General features: G+C 40.0%; 1 protein-coding gene across 3 annotated transcripts; it reads left to right on the top strand.

Moving 5' to 3' along the window:
- Positions 1 to 5,839: 5,839 nt before the first annotated feature.
- On the top strand, positions 5,840 to 12,136 carry LOC125463802 (uncharacterized). 3 transcript variants are annotated; one of them, XM_059653548.1, is made up of 4 exons: positions 5,840 to 5,986; positions 7,553 to 7,704; positions 8,264 to 8,434; positions 11,011 to 12,136. In XM_059653548.1, the coding sequence occupies exons 1-4, from the start codon at positions 5,956 to 5,958 to the stop codon at positions 11,638 to 11,640; spliced, it is 984 nt and encodes a 327-aa protein (XP_059509531.1). In that variant the 5' UTR covers positions 5,840 to 5,955; the 3' UTR covers positions 11,641 to 12,136. The 3 variants fall into 3 exon arrangements, with proteins under 3 accessions (XP_059509531.1, XP_059509530.1, XP_059509532.1); XM_059653547.1 differs by having other exon boundaries at positions 5,840 to 5,993; XM_059653549.1 differs by having other exon boundaries at positions 5,840 to 6,069.

Raw genomic sequence — 12,136 nt, 5'->3', positions numbered from 1 at the left:
CAGTCCTCACTCATCACCCCACCAACCTTCGTATCCAACGTATCACTGTTTGCCACTTGCGCCACCTACAATCCAACCCCACAACCTGTCTGCGTTTAGTGGGGACAGCTCTCTCCGCAAGTCCCTAGTACGCTCCACACTCCCCACTAATCTCACCACCCCCGGCACTACAACCGCAGGAAGTGCTACACCTCCCTCTACACCTCTCCCATCCCCTCCATTCAAGACACAAAACAAACCTTCCACGAGACTGAGGTTCACCTGCACATCTGTCAACTTGATCTACTGCATCTGGTGCTCTGGATTTGGCCTCCTCTACGTGGATGAAACCAAGTGGGGGCCTGGAGATTGTTTTGTAGAGCATCTCTGCTCTGTTCACAACAATAGATAACACCATTTTAATTTCCCCTCCCACTCCCCAGGTGAAATGTTCATCCTGGGTCTCCTCCAGTGTCATGATGACGCCACTCGCAAACTGGAGGAACAGCACCTCATATTCCACCTCGGGAGCCTACAGCAAGATGGCCTAAATGCGAAATTCACCAGTTTCAAAATCTCCCAACCCCCAGCCTCATCCCTTGACTGACCCTCCCTCTCATCCCCACCTCCTTGACCTGACACAACCTGTCTGTCTTCTCCCCCACTTATCCGCTCCGTCCACCTCACTGACCAATCCCCACCACTGCCTACCTGCTCACCATCTCACCTACTTTCCCCCGCCCAAACCCTCCTGTCTCTATTTCTGAGCTTCCTTCTCCCTCCCCATTTCTGAAGAAGGGTAGTGACCCAAAATGTCAAACTTCCTGCTCTTCTGATGCTGCTTAGCCTGCTGTGTTCCTCCAGCTCCACATTGTGTTATCCCTTCAGAGTGAGTCTCTCTCTCTTTTTCACTCTTTCTCTCTCTCCCTCTCCCTCTCTCTCTCTGTCTCTGTCTCACTCCCTCCCTCTCTGTCTGTCTCACTCCCACTCCCCCCTCTCTTTCTCTCTCTTTCTCTCTCTCTCTCTCTCTCTCTCTCTCTCCCTCCCTCCCTCCCTCCCTCCCTCTCTCTCTCTCTCTCTCTCTCCCTCTCTCTCACTCCCACTCTCCCTCTCTCTCTGTGACTTTATGTCTCATTGACATATCCCCAGTTCTGAACCGGTCCAAACTGCTCAATTAGTTGAGAACCAATCAGCTTCATTTGAAAACAACTCCTCAGCTCCTGACTATCTAAATATTGCAGGAACTCACAGCCAGAAAAAAACAGCATTCGCAATATGTACTGCATTCCTTGCTGGGAAATTATACATCCTGTTATATCCCTGGTATTTTTTATTTTCTCCTTGCAGTACACATATTTTAAAGACACAAATAAAGAATACTTGGTGGTTACATGATTCCATCCTTAAAGAAATGAATATCCATTTTAAATTATGAATATGTAATAGACGGCAATAAGACTTACATCATTTATTTTTCCACCGCTTTTATATCAACTTACACAGTCGTTGTATTCCCTAAATGTTTAACCAGTTCTAATATTTAACATTCAGGGCAACACATCCACAATTACATTATCTTTTCCACTAAAATGAACAATTTAACATGAAATGCTTGTAACAGAACAGTCCATCTGAATAATCTGACATTTCAATTTTAAACTTTTCAATGAAGGCTAGTGGATTATGTTCAACGTAAATTAATGTTTCTTTATTTCCATGTCAAGTACAAGCTTCAAAATTCTGAAGAGTTAATAACAATCCCAAAGTCTCTTTTTCCTATGGCGCAGTGCTTCTTCTGAAACTGACTTCCTTTCCTAGAGAAGTTCTCAACTAGCTTCTCTAATCGTGACTCATCATTCTGCAACAAGACACAACCACCCCCAAAAGAAACTCACCTGCCATTTGAAACATCTGGAAAGATCAGAAGCAGTGACGCTGGTTAATTTTTTTAAAGTGACCTCCAGCTTGTCAAATGCTGCTTGACAGTCTACTGAACACAACATCTGTGCTTACTTTGTTAACAAATTTGTTAAAAGTACAACCATTGTGTGAAAGCATGCACAAATATCTAGTATAATTCACACTTTCTGAAAAAGCTAATCACTTTTCATTTAGTTTTAGGAACAGGGAATTCTGAGCCTTCACTTTTACTGTCCTAAGCAGCATTTCTAATAGTCCAACTCATTGTGCCAAGCAAGTCATTCTTGTTTCTGCAAATTCACTCTTTGTAAATATATTACAAAATCAGGCAATTGCAATTGCTTGTAAAGTTCTTCAACTTCTCTTACATGCTCTCTCCAAGTGTCAGGATAAACTGCAAGTAAAACTAATACACTACGCAGTTACGAACTCCAGCTATGATTTGATACATAAGCCTCTGCACTCTGGCTGAATATTCTTTAACCCAAGTAGTATCACCTGACTTGTTTGAATCCATTTGGTGCAGCAAAAGGACAGATTGCTTCGACCCATGACTGAAAACAAAAAATTCTGGCGATCACAGTGGATCAGACAGCATCTATGGAACAAGTGAACAGTTTGAGTTGCGATGACTCTTCGTCAGAGCTATCTAGACTCAAAACATTAGCTTGCTCTCTCTCCACAAGTGCTGTGTGATCCACTGTGATCTCTTGCGTTTGTTGTTTAAAGTACAGATTCCAACATCTGCAATAATTTCCTCCTACATTACTTTCACCTTTGATGTTAACTGCACCTTGCAACAACCACATCAAGAATTAGGCATTATGCATGCAATTTTCCAATCATAGAATTCGGTACAAGTTCATTTTCATGACAATATTCACCTTTCTATAATCTATTCAAAGCTGAATTGATCTATCCAGTTTAGGAACAAACACGAACAAACTCTTAAAACAAAAACCCAAAAGAACTATGGATGCTCAAATCATGAACAAAAACAAAGTTGCTGGAATAGCTCAGCAGGTCTGGCAGCATCTGTAAAGGAGAAAACAGAGTAAATGTTTCAGGCCCCCTGACTCTTCCTGACACCTAACTCTTAATTGTTTTGACTAAGTTCAATCATGTGATTGTATGGAATGTACTGAATTTGTTTCCACCTGAGCTTGTTTTTCTGGGCACAGTCAACATGGATATTGTTTTATGGGTCCTGTCCCTCCTTTGTCCATACATATTACCTCATAAAAGACTTGACCATTTTCCTTTCTTGAAATATGAGAACACAGTGTCTGACTTTCCAGAAACATGGATCAGTAATCCACCATTGAATAATCACCTTCCACATTGAAGATCTCCTGAATCAATTTTAACGGACCTCTAATGTTATGACAAAAGCCAATTCAAAGGGCTAAGTCTGGCACATTCAGCTGAGGCATCACTGGTAGCAAATAATAGGAAAGCTAATACTTTGTCCCATTGCTGTGGACATTCATGACAGTATGCCTTCATCATTGTTTTGAGCATCTGATGGCAAACCTCCCTGTGTTGATGAATGATATGAAGTTGACTTTAATTGTTTAATTTCCAAACTGCTATTAATTTATTGGAAAACTTTAGATGTGAAGTTAGAACTCTAATCAGACTGTACCTCAGCTGGCAGTCCAATAGAAGCCAAACACTGCGTTAAATTTTCTGCTACTGCCCTACCTGTATACACTCTGAAGGAACTGCCTCTGCATCTTGAGTCGTCATGACCATAATTGTGACATATACATTGCGATTGTATAAACTCTGGAATTAGTCAGGAAAGGGACTCAACAGAAACTCAGGAGGTGGAGACCAAAATTTCAAGGAAACATATAAGGGAACGGGAAACATGGAGAGAAGTGTGTGCATCATGGGCGTATTCTGCAAATCACTCACACTAAAGCAACGAGCATCGCTGAATTATCATAAAGTTTCAAAATTAGAGTCAATTAACCCTATTCAGAAATAAACAACATGGGAAGTTAATTTTCACAAGTTGTCAGTCACAAGCTGTTTATACTCAGTCTCCTATGAGGTCAGGCTCAGACTATAAATGTGCCTGCGCTTTGAGAATACAGCAGCATTGTATTTTGGAGGCTCAAGGAATCTGGGTGTGAAATCTGAAATACTTTGGGCCAAATTCCTTCATGTGGAGGCACCAGTGTTGGACTGGGGTGGACAAAGTCAGAAGTCACATGACGCCAGGTTATAGCCCAACAGATTTACTTGAAATCATACAAGCTTTGGGAGCTTAGAAAGGTTGCGTGATTTCAAATAAACCTGTTGCACTATAACGTGGTGTCATGTGAGTTCCGACAAATTCCTTCATGAGTAATGGGATTGAATCTCCACCTCAGAAATACAGCAGATGTATGAGGACAGAGCAGCTAAGTTTCATAACAGATACAGAACTTCAAATTTGTTTGGGGGGGTGCGAAAACTAGGTATTTTTTCTCCCTGTATCTTTTAGTGGTGACCATTTAAATTGAATTTAATTTTTTCCTGTGAACCACCATTTTTGTTTGTTAATGTATGCTTCATGTTACGTTGGCTTTGGGTTTGACTGTTACAATAAAAGCTGTAAAATGTAAAATCTTATCCAATAATTCCATTTATTTGTATACTTTTTTCCTAGGCTATAATCCAAAGATCCAATGATAGTTGGAGATTTTATATTTAATTCAATACAGCTGGAATTAATACAATTCAGAATGAGTAATAGTGACCTTACGACACTAGAATGTTGCCGAAGGCCACCCCATTCGTCTCTGTCCTTTAGGGGATGAAGTCAGGCATCCTTACTAGTCTGGCCTGACTTCAAACCCACTGCTGACCATAAGCCACCCTGTGAAATACCTTAGCAAACCAATCAGCTCTTTAGGCAATAAATGCTGACCTGCCTAGAAGTTCAATCCTATGTGCAAATTGAAATAAAATGAAATGGACATGCCTGGTGAGAGAGGCCATAAGTACGGCTTGCGTGAAAACCAGGCACAAGCAAATAGTTTGTCAAATCCACTTCTTTATCCAACTGGGTGCCACTGGCTCGTGCTGTTGTTGGTGTTGGACAGCTACTGGCAACATCAAATGTAGTTTAGTTGGTAAGTTTTCTAAAACCACTGGAAAATCCTGTCAAAACAAACAGAACTTGAGGGAGCGCGAGCGTTCTTGTGTCTGCCAAATGGTCTCAGTTGGTTTGTTTCATGGCCAAGGCTTGTGGTTCCTTTAACATCTAAACCATCGTCAACGATTTCCTTCAACGTTCATTTGACACTTTGATAATTCTTGTGACTTGACCTCACGAATGCCAAATGTCAAGTTTCTACGTAATATTTTTAACCAATACTCAAACACACAAATGCTGACACGAGTCTAATCTATAATTATCTTTCTGTTCTCATGCAAATCGAATTCTGTTAATATATGTTTATAGCGAAACAAGTGGAGAATCGGGTTTTGTTTAGAACTTCTGAGACAAATTCATCCTTCCTCAGTCAGGAATAATCTTTGCAACATTGCATCCGCAACACTAACTCGCCAATGTTCTGCGAATTGTTTTTGCATGAATGTTGTATCTGTATCTACCGCAAAGTGGCCAACGGATCTCCAAGGTGCACAGCTGGATACAGCAGGACAAGCAGCATCAGAGGAGTAGGAAAGCTGACATTTCGGGCCCAGACTCTTCTTCCGAAAACTGCAGTTCCGACTATCTCTGAGACAGATCTACAAGACTGGGCAAGTTCTTGCGCCTCAATCTACAATCGAGCGGTCCTGTGTCGATCACAACTCTTCATTGACCAGTTGGAGGAACTTTCCGATCTGTAAGCAGGAAGTCGGTCAATAATAAAGTTTCGTTTCTCTACCATTACATCAGAACATCAGCTGATTTCCTCGCCCTGGGATTGGATATGCTGCTCCTTTCTCCCTCGGTTGTGGGAAAGCAACCTTCCAATTCCATTTTAAACAGTCGATCCCCTTCAGTAAAGTCGTTCTGCATTCTGGTCTTAGTCTCGCTGTCCTTGAAACCCAAAGATGCAGAATGGGCCACCAGTACATCAGAGAGGTATCAGGTATTTGGTCGTCTGCTATGTGGACGTGTGTGGTAACGTTGGCCATCAATTCGTTACAATGATCAGCACGTAAATTGTAATTTACAATGCTGCCACTTAGATATGTTGACACATAATTTGGTGAATTATACTGCTGATGAATGTAAGGGGTCTCAGTTGTGGGAATGGGGCATATATATCTTTCGGTGGGCACTGAGTGCAGATGTCAAGTTTTAAAACGTTTGTTCACATAGGGCTTGTATTTATAGTTCAGTAAAGCTAGACCTTTTTAATTTATATTAACTTCTCAACCTAACAGGTACTGAATTGTACATTGATTCATTGGTGTAGTTGAATAATGTTGTGATTTTATTGTAATACTGAGATGCAGAAAAATCTTAGTTTTTATTCTCCTTTGCTGATGGGTGAATTCTGTCATCTCTGGCTACCAGGCAGAGGAAAATGCACAGTGGGATGTTGAACATGAGATTATTATTGAATTAGATGTTTTTTCTGTTGGGCAGATTGGCCATGATCAATTGATTCTGCGCAGAGGACCCATGATTTTCCAACTATTAATTTGCAGTTGATATCAACTTTGCTTCAACTTCCCTGCCTGATTTCTACATTCATTGTGTCACTTTGAGTCTAAAAACCCAGTGATCTCAGCATTGACTATACCAGGCATGCTAATTCCTGAGTGTCATAAAAGTCGTGACAAGCTCATAAAGTCAAAGGGTTTGTTATGTATATCATGAATTGCTTTTATTTACAAATGTAAGCCAATATTAGGTTGACTGTTGGTTGATGAGCTCATTAAAGGCTTATTGAATCTCAAACAGTTTGAAAATGATTTTTAAAAATGATTAAATTCTTCCACGTTAGAACTACACTAGTGTCTATGCTTTGGCAGAATTATTGAATGAGAAGGTTTCTGGAAGAAATTGTATTTCGACAGGTCTATCGTGAAAAATGGCCTACTCCTGGATTTGGTATATTTTAGGGCAGAGAGCAATTCGCAATACCGCTAAAGACCAGACAGCTTTCTCAGCTATTACCAAACAGATGCTTGGAAATAAAATACCTGTTCCGTCTCTAAACTATCTGACAATATCATGCACACAATTTAAGCAAACATTTTTTGTACTGCCTCACTTTAATTAATTCCACGTTAGCCTGTTTTAATTCCTCCCTCATCCTTCATAACACAGGAAGAAAAGGATTTCCTCCTCAGAGGTGATGCTGTACCTATGAATATTTAGTGACAGTGATTCTAGGTCAGGTTTAAGGTGGTATTTGGGGTAAATTGCCTGGAGTGTTAGGTTTGATCCTCTTGGCTTTCATTTACATGTAGTAGGGCAGATGTAAGAAAATCATACTGCAGACTCATAGGGCCAGAAGAGAATAGATCTGTCACTGCAATTGGCTGTAATGCCTAACTGTTGCTTCAATATCCCAACAGTAACCGCATACAGACAGTAAAATGATAGAAAAAGTAGCCAATGATTTTCTAGAAAATAAGGTTGCTCTGCTTTAATCTTTTGAATCATCTCTTGCATTTATTTCTCATGCTTGAAAAGAAATGGTGGACTTAGTACGCCATGAAGAAGCAGAGGTGCAATATTTTGTCCAAAGTGGAAACCGGTTTTTGAAGATTATTCAATCATTCATTGCAAAGTCTGTGCGAGAGGAAAAGCTTACTCAAAAGAAAGGAAGAGCGTGCTTCAAAGAGGTATTGTTTTCACTTGTTCATTAAAGATACATAAAATGTGGATTGGCAATTTTCCTCTTTGCAAACATTTTGAATGGATGTACAGGTTGCGTTCCTGCCACCACCCGCCTGATTGCGTGGCATTATTTGAGCCAGAAAATCGGGGTAGGGACCCATTACGCCAGAGCCCCTCTCACTTTTGTGTTTTTCAAACCATCAGTTGTAGCACACCTCCCTCTTCTTAAAGTGCAAACATGACAAAAGCTGAATCCTCAGTCTCTTTCGCCACTGAGGGCATCTCTTCACCCTGCAGTCAGCAGCACCCTGTTCTTCATAATCCACCCGAGTTGCTCCTACCTCCTAATGCTGTAGATTTCACTCACATCTGGTTAATGATCGTCTTCAAATAATCTAACCTGTTTACTTAATCCAGCTACTGCTATACCAGCTGCTGATTTCTAAAGGCTTCTGCTTTTCTTTACAATTCAATCTAATTTTAATACCTTTATATCCTAAGCACTGTATATCATTCTTAATGTCTGAACATTGCATATTAAAATACTTGTTTTTAATCTTGCAGGTATTGCATAAAATATTATTTTGTGGGCACATTAATATTCCTGTTATTAATCCGGAAGAAATGCTCGATCATCGAGAAATTCAGTTATTATCTGAAAAGTATCCAGATGTCTTTCAGAAATACAACACCCATCTCCCAAAACGTCCACCTTATGCAGTGCTACTTGATGCAGTAAGTTCAAGCATTTCATTGAGGAATGCAGTTACAGAATAGGAATGAACTATATAATCAATTAGTTTGGGTGCACTTATTTAATCCTTGCTCACCTCACACCCTGAATATTCTTATGCAAGCTTACAGCAGGCCAAACCTGACTCAGTTGTAGGTTCAGAGATAATGGGAACTGCAGATGCTGGAGATTCCAAGATAATAAAATGTGAGACAGGATGAACACAGCAGGCCAAGCAGCATCTCAGGAGCACAAAAGCTGACGTTTCGGGCCGAGACCCTTCATCAGATGAAGGGTCTAGGCCCGAAACGTCAGCTTTTGTGCTCCTGAGATGCTGCTTGGCCTGCTGTGTTCATCCAGCCTCACATTTTATTCAGTTGTAGGTTTACAGCTGGAAGTGCAGCAGCTTTTATTTAAGCCGCCGATGATATAGCACAGAGAACAAGCGCAGTTTACTTGGTTAGGAGTTTCATTGGCTTAGTTACCTGGATGGCCGGTTTATGATACATAGCAATACCAACAAGCATGAGTTCAATTCTTGCACAATCTGAGGTTGTCATGAAGGAATCTCCTTCTCAACGTCTCCCCTCACCTGAAGGATGAGAACCCTGAAATTGAACGGTGACCAGTCATGTCTCTGTAATGAGAGAGCAGCTGTAGGTCTATGGGAGCTGGAGTTACAACTTAGTAAGAGGCCATCAGTACTTCTTGCCCTGCTCTATTTAAATGGCTAAGATGGTGTTAGGAGGGATGGGTGGGCAGCCTGTCCCATAGCACAACCTGTCAGCCTGGGGAAAATCCAGTAGCAAGTTGTTAAACTTAAATATTACCACAATCTGAGCAATGCAGCTTATTAAATATCATAAGCTCGAGGCTATCTCATGCCCAGGGTGTGTTACTCAGTGATTAACCAACCCTCTGTACATAAACCAGAATAAAACAGAAATAGGAAACAGACACAGACAATGCTGGAGAAACTCAGCAGGTCTGACTGCATCTGTGAGGAGAGAAACAAAGTTAATGTTTTGAGTCCAACATTACGCTTCTTCAGAAGTCATAAACCAGAAATCGGGTTGGGCTACACACACTGCAGTAGCAACTATTGGTCCCTCCAGTATGACTACCTCCTGCCCATTGTGGCTACAGGGAGTGGTTAAAATTCCACCTTTTTTGTTCCTCATTTGTAGTGAAGGTTCATGACGTATTAGCAATATTAGGAAATTTGGGTGGAATTGTCCCCAGCTGTGAATGAAACAGGCAATGGTGAGACAGTTGGAAAAAAATACAGTGAGAATGGCTAAATGATTCTTGCTGTTGAGAAAAATAGTCTGCATTTCCACCCATGGTTTCAGTGGCTAAACTAAAATGTCACGAGTGAGCAGCAAGTTAATTGCATGCACTAACACCTCATTAATGCCTAATCTCAATCTGTATTCTGTGCAATTTGTCATTTTCCCAGGCAGCAGGGAGAAACCTGATGGTGCAAATTCATGACATAAACGTGAGAGCCTGGCAGCTGCTGCCATCTTCTGTGAGAATCCATCTCGGGCAGCATTTCCCAAAATCTCAGTGCATGTTCCAGGGCAATGACCAACTACAGCCTTCAGCTATAGAGATTGGTATTAGCAATGCACTTTAGCAGTTTCCAGAACAGTCAGGGCAGAAGAAAATGAATGCTGAGTGATTTAGAAATTAAGATGCATTCCACAAACAGAAAAATGTAAGTTTCCGGGGGATATAATTTCAGAAGGTACATGATTACACAAGTTTAAGGAATATTTGTAGGAAATAAGTGAACTCTATTAGCAAGATAACAAAGTGTGAAGCTGGATGAACACAGCAGGCCAAGCAGCATCTCAGGAGCAGATGCTGCTTGGCCTGCTGTGTTCATCCAGCGTCACACTTTGTTATCTTGGATTCTCCAGCATCTGCAGTTCTCATTATCACTGATACAATTTAGAACTGTATTAGCAGTTTGTTTAACAGTTCCATGAAGTGATATCATCAAAAGAATTAGCGTCATGTAAATGCAGAAGATTGCTGAAAAGAAACAATTTACAGCCATGCAAACAGAACAGTATCAGTGACCCTTACTGAGCTGTGCATATCTGTGAGGCTGTTATTGATGTGAAAAGGATTGAGTCTATTGATGACATTTCTAATAAGACCATTTCAAATCATTCTTATATTGTGTTAAACTGTTTGTTTTGTTTCCCCTTTCATGCACAATGAACTTTGATGTTCTTTTGTTAAAAATTGCATCAGCAGCCTTTTGAGAATATTTTCAGTGACTGACCATTGCAGTAACCAATCAGCAAAATATAACACTCATGGCTCATCAAGCTAGGTTTCAAACTGATAAAAGACTTGTCCAGTTTTATCATCAACTGGGATCATAATATATTCCTGCTTGTGGGACTTTGTTCTGTACAACCCATTATGTTTGTCTACGGGTGACTATACCTCAAAAGTAATCTGTTGATCCTGATGGGCTTTAGATTGTTGTAATGTTATGAATGATGCTATATAAATGCATCTCATTTATTTCTTTAATAATTGGTATACATTTGTTTTTCAGGTTGTTAAAATCACAGGAACAAATATAAATGAAGTTTTGAAATGTCTAACGGACCTAAACTATCAGATGCTTGTGAAATTTACTGGCACCAGTTCTAACAAATTGGGAAACACCTTTCCATCAGAAGTTATCAGCTGCTGCTGCCTTTGGGATGTTACTACCAGAGGAAAAACAGACAATTATTTTGGTACCTTATTGTCACTTAGAGGAAGGCAGCAGAAAGAAATTATGATTGATATATTGTGCTGTCAAACCTGGCATCAATACATTAGCCTGGGAGTAAGTATTTACAAAACATTTAATAAAACACCAGGCAGTCAGCATGATCTCCCCTCAGCGGTTCAGCCATACAGCTCTCATGAAAGTTCATCTTATAAAAGTTGCTCTGATATGATATATATCAATAATAGTCCATATTTTGAATTTGGCATCTGTCCTGAGTGTGAATGTCTAAGCCAGCTTCTCTACACTAACCAGCAAGTTGTTGAGAAATTAGAATGCTTAGACATAGGCATTTTAATGTATTTCGAGGAGGTGACTAATTCAAATCATGAAAGACTTAAACAAAATCTCAAATCATTAGGATTTAATGTGGGATATCATCTGGAGTTTTATGATCCAAATGAATAGTGATTTCTACACTGCAGAGATTCCAATACTGAACTCAAATTATACCAATGTGTTTTACATAAAGCTGTAAATGACGAATCAAGCTGATGTATGTAGCTGTGGAGTTTTACACTATTGTCTGTAAGGTACAATGTATTGGACAGTAAATTGAAGACAGACTTTAAAGATAAGTTTGAGTCCCATGTTTGACAGCACAAATTGTTTGCTTTCCTATGGCCTAGTCCATCAAAGTACAGCTGCCCAGATATGCATTGCACATCCTGCAGGCAGGCAGTTTGGTAATTGACCAAACCTTAATTTTAAAAGATGTAAACATTGAGCACAGATAAAATTTTGTTTTTAAAACTGCCAATAAATTTCTATCCTGGAATTGTGAAGTGTTATACAATGTATTGCATAAAATCTGTTTTTATCTTTTATGTGAAATGTAAGAATTATGAATGTTCACTTCTTTAAAAATGACACAGAACAATATGTATAAAACAATTTGTTTAGA

The sequence above is a fragment of the Stegostoma tigrinum genome, chromosome 22 (assembly GCF_030684315.1).
Source record: "Stegostoma tigrinum isolate sSteTig4 chromosome 22, sSteTig4.hap1, whole genome shotgun sequence".
NCBI lineage: Eukaryota > Metazoa > Chordata > Chondrichthyes > Orectolobiformes > Stegostomatidae > Stegostoma > Stegostoma tigrinum.
Note: the sequence above shows the minus strand (reverse complement) of the source record. Positions and strands in the feature narration are given on the sequence as shown.